This window comes from Glossina fuscipes, unplaced genomic scaffold, assembly GCF_014805625.2.
Source record: "Glossina fuscipes isolate IAEA_lab_2018 unplaced genomic scaffold, Yale_Gfus_2 27, whole genome shotgun sequence".
Lineage (NCBI taxonomy): Eukaryota > Metazoa > Arthropoda > Insecta > Diptera > Glossinidae > Glossina > Glossina fuscipes.
The window spans coordinates 1,901,371-1,921,247 of record NW_023998422.1 but is presented as its reverse complement, the minus strand read 5'-3'; the positions used below and the strand labels follow the sequence as shown (position 1 = coordinate 1,921,247).

Genomic DNA, 19,877 nt, shown 5'->3' with positions numbered 1-19,877 from the left:
ATTTGACAAACTTTTTCGCAATAAAGAGCAAAAAGGTTTTGAAATGAAAGATAAGGTTTTTAATTCAAGTAATTTAAAAGAGAGAGAGAGAGAGAGAGAGCGAGAGAGAGAGCCTAAAAATTAAAAAAACGCACATTATTAAGGAATGTAAATATTAGCGGAAGTTATTAAAGCCATACTTCGATAAACAAGCAAAGTTATTTAGGGAAAACATGGCCGTTCTGGCACGGTTCCTTTAATTTAAGAGGACTTTAAAAACTGGAAGAAATTTCCGTAGAGGAATCAATATATCTTCAGAAACTTTTACGACGCTTTAAAATATTGAATTTTCCATATTTGGCGAGACTTTGAATGAACAAACACTATTTTTGACTTCGCAAAAACCAATCTTTTCTTAATATATCGAACTAACTTAATTTATCGAAAATATTCTACAAGTGAATTTGAAAAATTCTATTTGAAAGATAATGTAAACAAATAAGAAAGTTATACTCGGCGACAGACGAATCTCGCATACCCACCACTATGCTTTTCCCATTCTCCCCGCCATGTTCTTCTGTTTGATATCCATATCGCTGGTATTATTAAGAAAACATAAATCGAGGACTCTATCACATCCATTTTAAAATTAGATCATTTTTAGGCAGATAATATGTCTTCATTTGAGGAGTGCGCAAAATAGTTTCCAACATTCCGTCTTGTTTGCTTTATAATAAGCGTAAGCGTAAAACATCAAAAAAGTGAAAAAGATAAACTTTAGTCACTTGTGACATTGTGTGGGCGTGGCGGATGTTATCCATTTGTCCATGTAAGGAGTAGAGGGCTTCGTAAAATAGTGCTTTAATAATATCCGAGTAGCGAGCAAAAAACCGCAAATTTTTGCTAAGAAAAATGGAGTTATGTTCAGTTTACGCTGCAATGCGCGTTTCGGCTCCGACCAACTTGACCTATGTTCAATACCAACCTACGTGAAGAAACTTCCAATGTTTCTACCAAATTTGAATTCGATATCTTCATTTTTGCGACCAGGAGAGTCGCGACAGACAGCGGCACAGACGGACAGACATGGGTAAATCAACGCCAAATTTCACGCTGATCATACTTTATAGGGTATCTGAAGGTTCGATTTAGGTGTTGGGACAAAATCCGTGCACCCCCATCCTACAATGGTGGGTATAAGAATCCGAATGAAAAGAATGAAGATTTATGTCTGGTGCTGCTTGCCGTTTAAAGACAAACGCGTCTAAAAGTTTAAAGTGTTGTTGTTATAATAATAATAATAATACACTTTTTTATGCATTTTTCTAGTTAATCTGCACAATGCTAGAGCCATAGAAATTCCCTGCTACTTTCAAGTGTTCGCAGACAAGTGTACACACATCAAACATGGCTGCCATGTGCAGTATATTTCTTTAAAATGCAACATGACATAGTCAAGGAACTTTCGTTCAAAAGTAATCCAGAGACACCGGCCTGGCAAGATGAGGATCAATATAATTGCATTTAAATTTAACATTCTTTCAAAGATAAAAAAAAAATGTCGATTTTGAGGATAGATTTTTAATTAAATGATAGCGTAAAAGAGAAACGCCGCAATTGCCGCAATCGCCGAACAAAGACAAAGCGTCAATTAGTTTGGCAAAAGTTTAAAATTGTAGGACTGTATCGAACGCTGATTTAATTGTTGCAATCAATGGGGCCTGCAATGCAGATGACAAAATTTTGAGTGAGTGAATTGTTTTCTTTATTGCCTTTGTGCAATCGCGGATATTTATTCAGTGAACGTACGAAATTAATTGCTTTCTCCACTTTCTCCAACCACTCGACAAAATCAATGTGTATCTACATAAGCAATGTAATGTGATATTTTATAACCTTGCGCCGCCCTCAAGTGCAAGTCGTTAGTTTACGATATTAACATTCGCAATGATAGAACCAAAAAAAAACAATTCTTTTTTACTTACATCAATTTTGGCTTACGATACCCTAAAGTAATTTCGTTTTCATTTTTTACCTTTTTTCTTAGTTGATCTTTATGAAGAGAGAGAAGTAACTTACATCAACAGGACCTATTGGGTTGTTTTCGTAATCAAAAAAAAAAAAAAAAACATCACCTATCAATTTACTGCAAATGCTGTCGTGTCTTGTGTCTTCGAATTGTTTCATCAATAGATGAAACAAATAATGTTTTGTTTATCAGTAATAAATAAATGTTGATAATGATTAGAATTAAACAAACCCAATTTACACCCACTCTATCCACTCCGGACACCTTGCAGACCAGGAAAGCTGTACCACCTAGCTGGACGGTCGTATTATGTGCCATCATCTGGAAAGAAATTTTAGCCAAAAGAAATACAAAAGCAACAAATTTTTTTTTTTTTTTTTTTTTTTGAAAGAAAAGTTTGGAAGCAATTTTAATAAGCAAAAAAAAAAAAAAACAAAGAATGGCTTCCAATATAGAAAGGTAAAATTGATTGACTTAATTAAGAGACAAAGGAAGTAAATGTTTTTCTCTTTTCAATGGCTACTGAAGCCATTCCCTAAAACGTATTGTTCATGTATTCGTCTGTAAATCCTAGTTAAGATCTAATAATAATTCGACAAACCCTCCCATGATGATATATGTGATATATGTGATATAAATATCCTTTAAAGTCTGCATTAAAGGATACCTGTGTTCAAGCAAGAGGGTAGCGGAAACGGAAATCGGCTTATGTCGGATCTTTTCAAACACAAATTTGTGATAATTGTGCCCAGCAAGACTAACACATCGAACACTTCTTAAGGTAGCACAAGATTTCGGGTTGAATATGTAAGTGATAATAAGTTAAAACTTTCAGTAAATGTTGAACCCATTCAACAAGTAAGGTTCGGCAATGCATGGTAGAAGAGCTAAAAAACAGTCGATGTCTTAAAAGAGATAAACATCTGATCTTTCTTATAAACAATACCTCAGAGTTGAAATGAAGCAAAAAAAAAAAAAAAAAAAAAAGGATAAGCTTGGCTGTTAGTATATAAAAAAATATTTTAAGCAATTATTACACTGAACATAATCAAAATGCAAATGTAAGAACCTATTGAGATTCAATCACCGTAAGTGGCTCCACTTCTATTACATAATATGTCAATGTTAGTTCCTTTAATTAGAACCACCGTTGCTTGAAGTTTACTTTTTGTCTTTGATTCAACTGCTCAATGAATTATATTTTTCTCCTTCTCCTTCTCCTTCTCTTTCCCTTTTTCTTTTGATTTTAGTGCAATTCTTTCCCATGCCATGAGTTTATATTTTAAAAAAGCAATAATTCTCCAGCAGTTTTCATGACCGCAGTTTGCATGATATATTGTCTGTGATAAAACCTTTAAGTTGCACTTTTAATAAATCAATGACACGCAAAACACAATAATGTGGGATGCGAGAGATTCCCGTAAATTATATCCTCAACGAAGGTCAGCTAATATGAAAAATGTAAGAATATCTGTAATAACATTAAGGAATGTTTGCGGGTTATGCAGTCAGCTTACATAACAAACTAACACCAGATTATTTAAATCAACCTGAATAGGGAGGGATAAGTGATATCGCTACCCAGCTATGGGGGAATTTCTGTTCAGTTTCTTATGTAATTAACACACAATTAGCTGCGAGTATCTGCAACTCAAACGAACATACACCCATGTTCTATGTTCTAACTATCAATCATTTTGTCAATTACAAAACCTTGCTATGCTTATCACTGTGAAATTTATATCGTAGGGATTATCTCTGTTACTACAAAAAAAAAAAAAAAAAAAAAAACCAAAAAAAAAGAAGAAATTTAAGATAACCAAAGGTAATTGAATATCAATGCTGTTGAAATGATTTATTTAAATAGAAGAATATTTTTCTCCCATTATTTATATTTCTGTATATAAAATACGTTCATGACCGATTTTGCAATCACCTGTCAGCTGCAAAATTCCAATTTAATTCTTTTCGTAATGAGAATAACTTAAACTGAATTGAATGCAAAGAAAAAAACTTAAGAGTGAGTGTTTTTTTTTCTTTTTACCAAGAAATTCACAATTTATGAAATTGTACGCACATACAGTGACTGACAAAAGAATAAGCACACAAGACGAGTATCATTCGTTACTACTTACTTCACTGTCCTCGAACATTGGATTGTCACTTGTATCGATGTTATTGTTATCCAATTTTGAGTCGGGATTTATACCGCTTCGCATCCATAGCTTCTTCCAATCGCTGTCGGTTAATATGGACTTTTGATCTGCAAAAAAATGTATGATTTTAATCACTGTATGTTCCCAACTTGTTTGTTTATAATATCGTATAGACAGGTGCTTCTCGTATAGTATGGCGGCGAGAATATATTTTTTACTTTTCGATTTCATCTTTTGATAAGGAGTTAAAGTAAACTTAGCTTCGACGATTACAAAGTTTTACATCTTCAGAAGTGCTTTCGATACACAACGCAGGATACAAATTTGGTTTATATTATAAATATATATCCAAGTCTAAATTATACTTTTCCATATTAAGTCTTAGTTTAAATAAGTGAATAGAAAAGTTTCATGCAACACGGTTTCGATACCGCGTAGTAAGCGTTAACCATGTTACACCAAAAATGTATGTATGTATGTATGCTGGAAGCAACACTCACTCATGAATTATTATGTTGCTTAATCAAAAGGTTTTCCCCATTCATGCATTCTTGTGCCTCCCATTTTACGCGCACTTTTGTTGGCGCTATGAGAGTCGCGCATCACGGCAATGCAAATATTTTTACTCATAACCAATTTACATAAACTAATGACAGATTATATTTGTGCACGTAGAACGTGAAGAAAACATGGAAAATATTGCTTCATTTACATTGGATTATCAACTGCATCGCATGGTTCCGAATCTTGCGGATAATCGCTATTAATGACAATTTTGATGCTAATGATTGCAATAATTATTATATAGCGAGTGCAAAAGGGGCTGAAAGGTGAGATTTCATGCTTTATAATATGGAGTGACAGATGCGGTTCTTTTTCAAGTTCAAAGTCAAGATTTTTGTCGCATAGGCGCGTGGGCAATGTAGGCGTGTCCTACGCAAAGTTTCACATTCTTTTGCAAATTTGTGGGCGATATCTTGACTTTTGCGAACGGGAGAATTTTTTTGCCACATATACTACATAATTGGGCGAACAGATAGGCGCACAGGCAGACATTCTCAGGTGCATTCCAAATTTGAAACTGTCCAAGAATGTACCTATTTCATGGGGCCTTTGAAGCTGGGCATTGGGTAAGGCCGACCATTACATATCCTACACCACATTGTCTAACATGATTCTTATTTTTATATGAGAGTATTATTGTGGGCCAATTTTCATCATCTTATATCTTTGGTTACCCGTTATATGTTAGCTTAGTACGACGTTTACTGGATTTTGGTTTGCGATGTCAATCCCTTTAAATATTTGCAGAAACAGTTTACACTTTTTGCTGTAAGAGATTTATTTAGGAATTCAGGTGTCCCATCGTATGGGAATAGGTTAGTACTAGGCGGAACCTTCATTGCGGATTTGGATAAATGATGTCGTTGACTCGCCTGTTTTATGAAGTGGATTTAATGTTAATGCTCCTATCCGCGCGACAAGGAATTTTCTTTTTACAAAACTAAGCCATGCAATGCATGTTCAATTATGCATCCGTTAACCCATTTATCGTCCTCTCTAAAAAACTAAATGGGGTTTATAGTATAACCTAATTTCATTCTGCACGGTTGAGTAGAGTTGCTTCCATTAAAACTGCCAACGTCATGCTTTAACTAAAATTTAAAATTTTATTATTGAGTTGCGCTCGATTTTAAGTAGTGTTCACGTGTTGCACTTCAAATTGACGTAATCGAGTTGTTGACTGTGTGGTTGAGCTAGACGAGCATATGATTTTTTTCTTACTTATGCTTAAGTGTCCAAAAAAAATTTTTTAGTTTAAAGATTTCTTTTGCTTCAGTTCTAACAAAGTTAAGGTTTTAAGCTTAACGAGCATTGTAGCACTCTGTATACATATAAATAAATAAACAGGTTAAGAATAAAAAGTTCTTTGACAAAGTAAGTCCAATATACTAAATTTATATCATTCTGGTCTTCCTTTTATGCACAACTTTTCAAAAAAATCATTCTTATATAATATCTAATCTGTATTAAAAATTGTAGCTTTCGTCTGTAGTAAGTCAATTAATTTCTATTTCGTTATTGTAAGCCTGTTGAAGTTACCTAATAGTAACAACAAGCACAAAATTTATGTTACGAATATATTTTTAATTTTTCTTCTTTTCTGTACCCGTCACCTAACGATGGGGGGTGTACTCGTTTTGTCCAAATGTTCGCAACGCTCAAAAGTAAACATCAGAGACTGCACAAAATATATATATTCTTGATCAGCATCAAATTCTAAATCGATTTAGAATCTGTCCGTCTGTCCGCTTGTCTGTCACATTCTCTTGGCCGCAAAAGTGAAGCTATCGACTTCAAACTTGACAAAAATATTGCAAGTTCTTGCATGGAGGATGATATTGAAAAGGGGCCAAATCGGTCGAAGGTCACGCGCACAGCTCCTTCTAAACTGAGAACACCTCTGTTTTTCATTGCTCCTAAACTAAAGCAGATAAATTTACAAACTTTCTATAGGCGATGCAATAGCACCTAAATAAAAAAATGGAAAAAATTAGCCACGCCTACCCAGTAATATCGTGTATCGAAATTTAATTTTTTTTTTTTTCATGACCTTTATATAAAGCACAAAAACAAGCTACATAAACCCTATGAAATCTGTAATTTCTTGAGCAGTTTGAAATTTGGAATGAACCTAAACATGTCCGTCTATTCGTCCGCGCAACTGTTTAATATTTGCGATGAACATTCCCACGTTAGCGAAAATGAAGGTTTCGTCTAGAAAATTATAAAAGAATTTGAAACTCCCTTAGACTATTCAAAGGATAAGCGTACAACCCCACACCCCACACCCCTGCAGGACAAAAACCTCTATTTTGAATGTAAAGAAAATCAGCCTCGCCCATTCCATATTATAGAGCATGAAAATTTAATTGTCTCATTTTTTTGGTCCTCTTCAGGATAACGGCGATGAGTCTAAAAGATTCGGTCAAAACCGAATGTAGTTGTCTTTCTATGTTCCAAGCCTCTGGCATAGTTGCATAGTTTTTGTTAACGTATTTAGGAAAAAACACGTCTCACTTTTTTCATTTTCACATATCAACAGACATCGTGAACTATTGCAAAACACATCATTAAACTTGTACTCACTTATTCTATATCATGTTTTTTAAATGCATATGAAAATTTTTGTGTTGAAAAAATTTTTTCAATATATCAAACAATTGATACTATAATGGTTATTGCAGCCAATTAAAAGCAATTGAGAAAACATTTTAACCTTTTTTTTTTTTTTGCTAAAGTCGCAATTAAAACTTTTTATTCTACTGTCTTTTGCTATTGTTCTTAGTTTTTATCATATGTTACCCTATTCAATATAGCGCATATGCATGATGTGTAAACAAACTTTAATTGAGGTTCATTAGATCGGTTGACTACATTGACAAGAAAAAGTAGCATCTGGTAAAAAAATGTACAAAACAACTGTAACGACTGCAAAGTGTAACAAACTTGTAGTTGAGCAATTGTGTTAGTTTGCGTACTAATTAAGGAAAACCGGAAAAAAACATTAAAAGAAAAAAAAAAAAATAGAAAAGTAAAACAAGGATAAAATATAAGGGAGTAGCCGAACCATATATGCTTAACTCAATCAAATGTATGCTGAGCTATGTATGCATGTACAACATTTTCATTAGAAATTTTCTCTCAATTTTCCCTGAGTCAATTTTATTACTTTTCCACGTAATCTTTGCCAATTTATAGGATTTAAGGGAAAACAAACTAATAGTTATCTTGCATCGTTAATAACACTCACCTTGCCAGGCTGAACCTCAGTTAAGGTATTAAACTATTCCCGTTCGGCATGAAACTTTCATATATTTAGAAAAGGTTGATAAAATTTTATTGATTCGATTTTAATAACCAAGCCTCTAAGCTCCGCATTTAAGAATGCTCGTTTCCTAAGACTTTGGTTTCGTTCTTAAGCATGTATATCATCAACACATCGCTTTAATTATTCCTAATGAAGACACATTTTCTAAGTAGAACTTCACTCAATAAGTCTCCGATCTGACAGCACTGTTTTTTTTTTCGTTAGGCGAGTAACGATTCATATGACAGTCAGAAGTATATGAGGAAAGGGAAGGATATAGGGAAAGAGATGGTCGCAGTCTTGTGGATGTGTGCCCATTGGTCAGTGTTATGCCTTTACCGACTGAGCATTCCATATAGTTATGACCAAAGTAAGGTCTGTTGAACTTCAGATTTAAAAACGCGTATAGTGACTTGACAGTCGCTATTCTTACATGCTAGACTACCCATGCTAGGATCTTGCTACACTGTTCATAGACCTAGGATAGCACCATACAATTTATGGAACAATGCTTTTCCAATTTTCGAAACAATGAAAAGCCCTGAATTTCGTTTGTTGATTAACCGTTAAGCTTTCTGGAAAGAAAGAACAATTACCATTCGTTTAAGAGATGTTACAGCTGTCGCAAAAATAAATTTGTCTGCAGTTTGCTTATTTTAAAAAAAGCCATATAGGTACCGATAAGGCTGAATGCTTTGGTCGACCGAATTAGGCAGTTGTTCCAAAGAACATCATAATAAGTTGTATGAGAAAGCTGGCTTGCTAAAGATATCAAAAAGTAGGCCACGCGTTAATTTGTATGAACATTTTTATCCATGAAAAATGTCTGTTCGCGTTTACTCTATTTTAACGAAAGCCACAACATGTTGTAGATTTTAAAGTGTGAGGAAAAAAGTGGAATAATCAGTACACTCCATAGTCAAATCGGCAACCAACCGAGCGGAGGGCAACCGACGTAATCGTTCTAACGTGACCAAAAAGGCAAAGTCGTCTGGAAAGGTTAAGCCGTTTGTATTTCGGCATGGGCGTGTTATAACATTCGCCGTCTATCTTAAAAAGGGATAAAGAGTCCATAACGACCAAGTATCGCAAGTTAAATCGGAGATTTATTGAGTGATGTATAATTTTTGAAGTAAATCTAAATAATTAAGCGCAAATTTCCTTTAACGGGAAAAATAATCAAAAAAAAAACATTCCAAAAAGTGTTCGGGGGAAGGACGTATTTAAACATTGCCTTTTCTGCAAAGTTGCAAAGAGTTGAAAAGATGATATTGGATTTATCGACTAATTGCACAAACCTCAGAGAAACAGACTAGGTTTAGAAGAGCAAAAGCTGATAAGTAAAGAATAAGATTTCAATGATATCATCAGATTTATGAATGATTTCAAAAAATCGTTAAGACCTTCAGAGAAAGTTCCACATTTCAATGCTCAAAGATATTATATTTCTCGTTTTAAATACAACAAACGAACACTAAGCTCTTTTCTTCCGCGTATGTTACAAGTAAACAATAAGTAATTATTTATGCTTGCCTTGCATTAGTGAAATATGACTACACTGTTGAAGCAAAGAAGTGCATTTAATGAACCAAATGCGATTATGAGTTATGAACTTCAACTTTGGCATGTTAATAACGCCGCAACAGCTCGCATTAAATTTATTATTACACTGGCTTATGTTGGCTCACACTAAGAGCCTTAATGAATGAAATGAATAAGATTGAATTTTATAATCAGCTAGAATCGTGACTTGTTTCTTGTTTCAGTCTATTGTCAGAATTTTAGATTTTCATTACATACAAGGAAAATGTTTACATTTTAAACCGTTCGTGGCGTAGAATACACCAAGTTTGTGCATGTGTGTGTTGCAAGCAAAATCGCTCAACATAAGTCAGTTTTTATTAAAACCGATCTCCTCAGAAACATTTTTTCAATCAATTTTAGCCTGTATGTCTGTCTATCTGTTGTTTTTCCATGTCTTTCTGTGTTTTTGTGGCACACCTGTTGATGGAAATTTTCGAAATTTAAACAAAATTGGGACAATGACAAATTTCAATTCAAGAATGGATTAAAAATGGATTTGACCACTGTCTGTATATCTGTCTAATGTCTTTCTGCGCTTTTCTGTTCCACCTACAATTGGACATTTTCGAAACGGTAAATGAAAGTTGGGACAATGACGTATTTTAACTCAAGAATAGATTTAACTAATGTCTGTCTAGCTGTCTAATGTCTTTCCATAATTTTCTCTGTTTTTGTGTCCCACCTATCGATGGAAATTTTCAAAGTTTAATGAAAATTGGGACTATGACGTATTTTAAGAATGGACTAAAAATAGATTTGGACCCTGTTTGCGACCACTATTTATGAAAAGCTTTAGTTGAAAGACTCGTTGAATGGAAAAAGAAAATCGAAATTTTCTAGTTTCTAGTGGTATTTCCACGTATTAAACTAATGGCCGCGCACTGAACGCAGATAGGCTAGTTTTTGAAATTCACTGCCAATCATTCTTACGAAAAGCAATTCCGTCTACGACAAAAAGTACGAATTTTTAATATCTGATGGTAATAATTGGTCCATTATAGTAATTTGACATACATCTCCTCTATATGAAACTTAGATTACGTAACTATTTTTTTCATTTCTGATCCACACAAGTGTTCTCATGAAAAATCAATAAAGAAAGGGCAACAAGATGTCACACATGGCCACTCTATCACTTAAGTAAATGAAGAATAAAAAAGCTCTGTGGCAAACCAATTAAATTTAAATATTTTGAACCAGACCACTTCGTGTTTTGCGTTTACCTCCATAGAAGGCCGCCAATGAAAGACATGCCTCCACACGAAAATAAGGTGAACATTTTGCTAAAAATATCACGAAAATAAATCATGAATTGTATTAGCTTAGGTAAGGTAGAAATTATTCCTCTTCGAGACTGTACAGTCTTCATACGTCGTTCGTATTATCGTAAACATTCGGTTGTAAAATTGTTGTTCTATTTAAGATTTAAGGCAAATAAAATCTCGTCTGATATGCAAGGAATTATGGAAACGTTTTATTTATAAAATATGCTCTGATTGTTGGCAGATTAGAATTTATTTATTTATTTAATTTTCTGCCCTTTAGCTGAGTGAATTTCGTTCGCCTCTTGTTGTTACCTGTTTTGCTTTTCTTCTCTAAAAAACTGACTAACTCAGATTTTCTGTGCGTTTGTGAACTTTATTATGTAAGTACAGCACCTATTGCTGGCTGGTTTTTGCTACCCCTTCTTTATGTTAATCAGGCATAAGACTCTTTCTGTCCGTGTTTCAACTTTTTTTTTTTTAAAACACAAAGAGAAAACAACTTAAAAACAATAATATAAAATTCAAATACAAAATGAAAACAAAATATTTAAACAATATATTACAGGTGTTCTGCTTCGGTTCTCGGATGTACAGGATGGCATGATTGCAAAAGGTTTGTTGGCTTAACGCGTGGGGAGCATAAAAAATCGATAAAAACATGTACCAAGAAATGCAAATAATTTTTTTTCAAAACGAAAAAAAAAAAATAAAATGAACACACACACACACACACAAGCTCTTTGTTTAACCCTAGAACAAACGTGTACATCATTTGGATCCTTTTCAATTTTACAACATTAATGAAATGTTCATGAGGCAAATAAAATTTCGAAATTTTTTTATTGATTTTTGCTTATATGCAAAGATCTTTAAATAGCTTTTATGAATTTGCGCCTACTATGTCGTTAATATGTTACATTGGCGGGAAGTTCTTTCGAATTTTTAATATAACATGTGAATCAGTTTTGAATCATAATATAAATTCCATTATTGGCAACTATGCATTCCCATCTTGCTGGGAACTTATTGATGCCCTTGGCGTAGATTTTCAAATCCTTGGATATAAAATAGCCGTGCGCACATCTTTAGAAGACGGACATTTTCTTCCCATCAGATAATTGTCAAGTGATCTCAGTAGATTGATCCGATTGAGCTACATTAGGGTGCGTGGCTAAGAGTTTCCTGTCCAAGCGCATTAAATTTTCATTGCTTTACCATTGTAGCATATGGTTTCACATCATCTCGAAGGAACACAATTTCTCTTCTGCTCGCAAATGCTGGCCGCTTTTCCTTAAGGTCGGAATTCAATATGTCAAGCCTTGGTAATTTTGTAGGAGCTTAGAAAGGAAAGGAATCTTCACATGGGAAGGCAGGTACATATTGAGACCGTGCGGTCGCCGAAGAGTAAAAATGGTGTCAACACGGTATGGTCAATAATAAGACCGAAAATTCTCGACTTGTTCACAGATTTTAATTCATTTCCTGTCATTTGAATTCTTATATACCCGAAATCCATGGCACAAAGTTCCATAATTTTAGGTGTCGAGATTTTCAATAGCAAAGAATTAGTTCTCATCGAACATTCAACTCAGTCGAATGTGTCGTGAATTGTGTTGTTTTGACTGGGTACCACGAAACAACAATTGAATATTTACCTGCACAAGTATACGCGTGCTGACCTTCAACAGATATTAAATTGGCCCCTGCCTGGCAGATTGCATTTTATAAGCGAACACAATGTACTTGTTGCAACATTCAATCACACTAGAATGCTTAATATCTCGCCATTTAAATTTCCTCTTATCGACTCTGTAACGTCAAGTAGCGTAGAGGTAGCATTGCAATCTCGGCGATACCCTGTTTGCTGATTGCTCAATAAGTGAAACTCTGCCACATGCCGCTAGATTTGACATATTATATATACAAATACCTTCGATAGTACAGATAAGATACTTACGGATCTCAGGTTTAAAATGGTGAACGAAGCCCCAGTTTTAGGCATTGGAATAACTTTTGAAAGTTTCCAGTTTTCTACAGATCAACCTTACAAGCATTTGACTTAATGCTACCAAACGCTGGACACAGCCCAACTAATACATGCAAAAAAGAATGTGTTATGAGGTCTCTCCGAGAGCTTACATTATCAGTAGATATATTTTTTGAGGTTCTTTCAATTTCTTCCCTACTGTGGGCATGAATGTTTGCAGATCATAACTATTCTTCAGCCTGGAGGCAAATAATAGATTAAAAAATTTTTATGACAAGTTTTAATTTCCTATCTACTTCGCGGCAACCACAAGGAAAGGGAATCAAAACGATTCCTTTCGCTAGAAACACTTAAAATGAGTATAAAGCGATAGTCCTAGTGTTAAAAATGTTCTGTTTTTTAAGTTAAAATATGAGAAATTATTAATGCTAAATATGTTGTAGGTTTTATTATTAATTTTAGCATATTGTAGTATCAACCGAAGCATAAATTTTAATGAAAACGATAAAAACAAAAAACAAATTTACTCATTTAGTGGTAAGGGTACCGGCTGTGAGAATCGCAGCAATCGGATATATAAATATTCTTTACGTATATACCCTACATACTTCACTACATTATGCATTAATAATGAAAAGTTATCTGCCGTAACATTTTGTTAATTCTGGCCGCATCTATTAGTTCTTGCAATGCCCCTTCAGTTGGTTGAAGAACTTATTTGCCCCGAGTTTCAGGCCTAAAATCGTATGAAGATTCTATCTTACCGACGAGTTACACTATATTTAATTTTAAGCTCGAAATACTATTGATTTGTCCACAGATCGACTTGAACCCAATTTTTGAGCGCTTTGTGTGTCGAATGTTGCTGTCAAGTATTCTCTGTTGGCAACGTATGGTTTAGTTCTTTGTAATCGCGTTACTTACCCCCTCCAATTTTCAATATTCGTTTTCACCGCTTAATTGGAATTTAGTGTATTGCGGCAGGCCATTGACTTTAAGGAAATCTGCAAAAAGCCGCAGGAGGATACCGTTCGGTATCGAAATTTTTTGAAATTGTTGCAATTCCTTGAGTTGTTGGATTTCTTGAATTGTTGGAAATTCATTCAGGCAATAAATCAATTGTGTTGTCTGTGAGGTTGGGGTACGTGTTATAGCCAAATACTGTGTTCGCTGTCAACGGCAACCGAATCTCCGTTCACACTTTCAAGCAAAAGTCGTCAGAACCCACATCCGTAGCAATATCTCCTGAACAATTTGTGGATTGGCTTTACATTCGAAATCCCAAACCGCACTTTCTTACAAAAATTATCATCGTTTCCAAGTTAGCGATGATACGACGTTTTTTAATTTTTGAGCGAGAACAATTTTATAACGATGTAGATCCATATTGCTCCACGAACTTCACTAATAGCCTTTGTTAAGAATATTTCCCAGCAACATTTTCGTCACTCCAAACAATTCTTTGCCTTATAAGTAGGCAATCACAGCGAAAAGAACCGTAACCTTCTAAACTATCCACAATACAACGAATAGAGAAACGAGAAAAAGAAAAGCTTTTCATGATTATTGACATTTCCTACCTATAACACGGAAGACTTCAGACTTTTCATATAAAAGTAGGCTCCTGCTGTCGCGATATCAAAGACTTATTCGTGTGCACAACACTACAGAATAATTAATTCTTTGGAAAGGAAAGCGATCTATCTAAAAGAAATAAACATTAAATAGGTAAAGGCTTTCGTAAGAATCCGTATTAACCTCACCCAGAACGTAAGAGCAGCGAACAACAATTTAAACTTAATTACAAGCCCCCTACCAGATGATTGTGGTGCATTGTTCTCAAAACCTCTTAACCTCAAAACCGGTTACACCTCTTCGTAAATCCTTAATATACCTAATTTATATATATTTGACGCACTACACCGCTCGTAGTAGGGCATACCAAGTTTGCGCAGATGTACGCAACATCCAGAGAAACTTGCTGTATATCCGCCTTTTGTCATTTTCGGAATCGATCTAAGGTTGTCCGTCCATTCGTCTTGTGTTCTTTGTTCAACTTAGAGGCCGAAATTTTTGTGATATTTTGGTGCTGATCACTTGGTACACTGATGTGTTTTGACCCAAGGATGAACGCTACTGAAAACGTTTCGGGTAAGGCCACTTTTTCGTGCACTTCTCGTGTAAACCCTTACATTGAAAAGTGATTATATGAATAACTGTAGGGCGAAGTCAAGTATTTTATTATGAGCTGTAGGCCATTTTTTTTTTTTTTTACTATTTATTTTACATTTATTCTTTTATTTATTTATTTATTTATTTACATGAAATTTTGCTGATATAAATAACAATCGAATTCAATTGACTCCTAGAAATAAATGTCATGTTAAATATTATTAAGAACTACTGCAAAATGTATAAAGAAAAATAAGGACAAAAAAAAAAAAACAATGAAGAAATAAAAAGAATAAAATTCATTCAGATATAAAACAATACAAAAAAAAGAAAAAGAAGAGAAAAACAAAAGCATTTAGACACTTAACACAAAGGCACACTCGCACCCGTTACCAAACCGAGTTGAGAGTGAACCCTAAAGCCGTGTCGAAGCTTGGTCACGTATACTAGTCAACAACTTCAGTTCACTTTTCGAATTATACGATGGTATTAGGATTAGAAGTTAATTTAGATATGACGTAGGGAAAGAGATTTGACTGCAGTATCCTAAACTTAATATAATTCTGATACCTATGCACACATATAAGACATATTGCGTTCATAACACTGTCCTTTCTCTGTCTTTATCGTAAAATGCCAGACTTACTTTCACTGAGATCGCTTATTTGAAAGACTATACGAAAAACAAATCAAAATGCAGTTCAGACGTGCCATAGAAAATTCGTATATGAAGTCACATTTTTTGTATCAAACATTTATATAAACGTTTACATTAGACGGAGTTGAAAAACGATTCCCAGTTGATTCGACATCCGAGTGTATTACTTTTGCTCAATTTTTATCAAGATTTATCGTAAATTCGAATTTTCTAATTGTGTGTAGAAGAGTAGATAAACTGGTCGGGCTAAGTACATTTCAAACAGCATTCGCATAAATGGATTAAAATAAGAAAAGATGGATCTACCTGAAGAAGAAGCAAGGAACTCGTACTATATACCAAATGTGTATGAAGACCAACCACTTAGTCGACGTGGGCACGATGGCGCTCAGGAAGGACTTTCGGCACGAAAGAAATAAAAGTCAGGAGGTAGTATTCATGTACGGTCGACTTTAATGGTAAAAAGTTTGAAAGCACAGGAAAGACTACTGCTAGCAGGCTCTTTCAAGGGTGCGCTTTACAAATTTTTATTCGTCTGGCCAATCAGGTAATGCGTCCTATACATATGGGCTTGATGGATGTTACAATTTTATAACTTTCTTCGTTTAAACCGTACACTCTCGACATACGTTATACCTTTGAAGCGTTATCTTCTCTTAAAATACCCCAGAAGAGTCCATACTTCGTTCTGGAGTATTTTAAATCGTGGATTACTTTTTAAATCTTTACATTTTTTTTTTTTTTTTACATTTAGCCAGAGAAATGAATTCTTCGATTAAAGTTCTAGCATCAACGGCATATGCTTTATTTGATAACTCTACTATACTCTCGATTTAAGTTTTTGTATCGAAAGAAAATAAAAATGATAATTTTATACAAGCATATTAATCCCGTAAATAACTCGACTTGATTACACAAAACATTCGTGTTGCCATTGGGAACGATAGCTTAATAATTGGACACAGAACAAAAGATTTCATAGCCTTTCAAATATTGAATAGAAAAATACTTAATAACGATTTAAAAAGAAAGAGAAAAAGAGAAGAGCTGGAAAGACAGATTCCAAGAGTAGTCACAAACAAACAAATCTTCGCAGCTGAGACAAATTCATTAAGTACATTACAAGCACTTAATACAATTATTTTTACTTAATTATATGTTATAGTGATTTTCCTAGAAGAAGAGAAACACAAGAAAGAAAAATGACAGGAAGTAAACATCTATCCGTATAAGCAAAGCAAGCCCGGCATTCTAGTAGCACTATAAACCGTGTAAAGGAAAATCCTAAAGGAGGAATCGTTGTTGCTGCACTTTTGTTTGCGCTAATAAGCTCACTGTGAAACTGTTTAGTGAAAAGGAAGGGGAGTAGACGCGGAGAGAATTGTAAGTTATGTTAGTCGGATTCTCGTCTGGACTTTGCGGTGCTTTCGAGATTAGTTGGGACTAGATGCGGAGAGAATTGCAAGTTATGCTAGTCCGATTCTCTTCTGGACTTGACAGTATTTCTGATATTAGTTAAAAGTCTTAAGCGGTTTATCTGTGGAGTCGTTTGAGTGTTGAGAGTGTTGAGTTAACTTAAAACAGAAGGGAGGTAGACGCGGAGAGAGTGATAAGTTGTGCCTGTCCAAATCTCCTCTGGACATGCCGATATTTTTGACATTAGTTGGGAAGAAGTCTAAAAAGTCCCTCCTATGGAATCGTTTGAGTGTTGAGAATGGTGAGATAACTTAAGCCAGAAGGGAGGTAAACGCGGAGAGAATAATATGTTGTGCCAGTCTGGTTCTGCTCTGGACTTGTCGGTATTTCTGGGGAGAAGTCTAAAAAACAGGATGAACTTCAAATTAGCCGGCGTCATTCTCTTAACACAACTTCGATTACTGTATTGGGAAAGTCCTCCTCTGAAGCAAATATTCATCTACGGCGGAGTTGCACAGAAATAATCCGACTGCTACACACGAATCAAATTCGAAAATCGAAAAATAGCGCTCATCGAATTCTTCTCGTATTCTCTCTTTTCTATTGCTCGTTGGGCAAACATACAATTAACGCATCAGTTACTAATATATGTCGAGACAGATATATTAATGTCATCCTTGACAAAGCAATCCATACTATTTTTAAAAAGTGCTAGCTCGCAAACGACGTTTGTTGAAATTTCATAACATTCTAAATATTTGACTAAGAGTTTCAGTAAAGTCCATACTTTTTGTGTCATAAGAATTCCTCTCTGTCGAGAACAAAGAGTTATCGTTGAACGAGGTTCGGATATCGATGATCCTGAATGTAGTAAAAAAAAGTTCTGAGCGTTATTTTCCTTACTCGAGAACCGAAGATACAAGCAATTGGTGGCAAGATCGCATCAAGACATGAAAAGTCAATGAATTCATTATTAAGTGTGAAAAGTGGTCGGCGCAGAACACTTTATCACAAGTTGGTAGATACCGTGGTAAAGTTGCCTAACCGTAAAGTCCAATTTGCTGCCTCACTCAACGCTTCACAGCCCATTATCTGTTTTATAAATCGCAAAAAGATGCTTCAGAGTCTTCCGAACCTTTGAATCAAATCCTGTAGTAGTTGCGGGCATTGAAGCGTTCCATAGAATAGCATGGAAATGTCAGTCAATGATGCCCTGTGTTGCTTGATGAGTTATCCGAAGAAGATAGTAATAATAATGATAAATTCGAATTTTGCAAAAAAGAAGAAGAAGAAAATTTTATTCCTACTAATCCCCCAAATTATTGACTACTTGATGCTTACGCCAAATTTGTTTTAATCAAGCTTTCAAGTTTATCTCCTTTGTTTTAGCACAAGTCGGACGGATAAGTAAAATTAAATTCTTGCATCTTCCTACAACAACATTATAGCGGTTTCTTCGCAGTCTCCATAATATTTATAGAGATCGAAAGTATAGTGTAAGTATATGTGTGTGTATTTGTTTGTGTTTTTTTTTTGGGGGGGGGATAAAAATCAAGAAAGTGTTTATAGAAAATGAATTTGCGTTTACCTGGTTCTAAGGTTGTCGCCAATAGTATGGGCGGCAGGCAAAACAGAATGATACGTATTTCAAATAAATGCATTAATACCAGTCTGGACCGCATTTGTTTGTTGCGTAGTTTTTGATGATTATCAACGGGCGGGATGATAAAATGCGTTATTTTGCTCGCCTGGCATCCGTTTTACTGAGCTTTGCAAATGGCGGCGATTTAAAGTTAATTTATTTTTAAATGTGAAAAATGACAGCACAGTAAGAATATTTAACTGATGCTTCTTCTTCTGCTTTTTTTATTTTTTTATATATATATATTTTTTTTTTTCTTTTAGAGTTTAATCTTTTATTCGTTATTTGAGCTGAGAGAGAGAGTTGAAAAATAATCTGTTTTTTGTTATTTTTCAGTTTCGTTATTTCGCTATAGCGTTATTGTACTACAAGACCGTTTATTTTTTTTTTTTGTTGTTGTTTGTTGATAATTTTTCATATATATATATATATTATTATTTTTTTTTTTGTTGATATTCACTCACAATTCCAGTGATAAATGACACCTGCTAGTGGGTTACGATTCATTGCTTTCTCTTGTTTGTTTCTCTTCTTTATATGTTATTTTCATTTATTTATTCATTTATTTATTTATTTTTGTATTTGTACACACATACACAGACACACACACGGACAGAGACAAGCAAAGAGACGCAAGGAAATCTATTTCATTGTTTGAAGTGACAGTCATAAAAAATGATTTTATTACATTGTGCTTATTTTCTATGTTATTTAGTTTCACTTTTCTGCTCGTCCCCGCCACTTCATTAGTAGTGTGCTTAGTTCGAGTGCTTCGCTCTTGCTCGTACTGTTTTTTTTTTCTTCTTTTTTTTTGCAGGATTTATTATTATTGGTCTCTATACAATACTTTAGTACTACTACTACTACTACTACTACTACTATGGATTAGTTTTCATCACAATCATATTAGGTTCGAAATTATTTTTTCATAAAAAGTTTATAAATTGGCTCTCAGTTTGTTCGTTATTATTATTATTATTATCGCTTTTGCGAAAATCATTGAAGCTCACTGAATCAGATAATTTACGGATCTTATATAAAACTTCATGTACCGAGCCAGGCATAGATATGATTTTTTAGTTTTTCTTAGTTTTTTTAGTTCAGTTTCGAGAAGTATC

At 34.3% G+C, this 19,877-nt stretch overlaps 1 protein-coding gene across 3 annotated transcripts in view; it reads right to left on the bottom strand.

Annotated features, from left to right (window-relative positions):
* LOC119635753 (hemicentin-2) overlaps window positions 1-19,149 on the bottom strand; it is a 39,357-nt gene extending 20,208 nt beyond the window's left edge. Inside the window, exons 1-3 of one of the 3 annotated variants that reach the window (XM_038030752.1) lie at window positions 18,706-19,149; window positions 4,144-4,271; window positions 2,255-2,329 (exon numbers count right to left, since the gene is read on the bottom strand). In XM_038030752.1, coding sequence (XP_037886680.1) covers window positions 2,255-2,329; window positions 4,144-4,271; window positions 18,706-18,799 — 297 coding nt within the window. In that variant the 5' untranslated portion in view covers window positions 18,800-19,149. Of the gene's footprint in view, window positions 1-2,239; window positions 2,330-4,143; window positions 4,272-18,705 lie in introns of all 3 variants that reach the window. The other 2 variants (XM_038030750.1, XM_038030751.1) reach the window with 2 other exon arrangements.
* Between the last annotated feature and the right edge of the window lie 728 nt (window positions 19,150-19,877).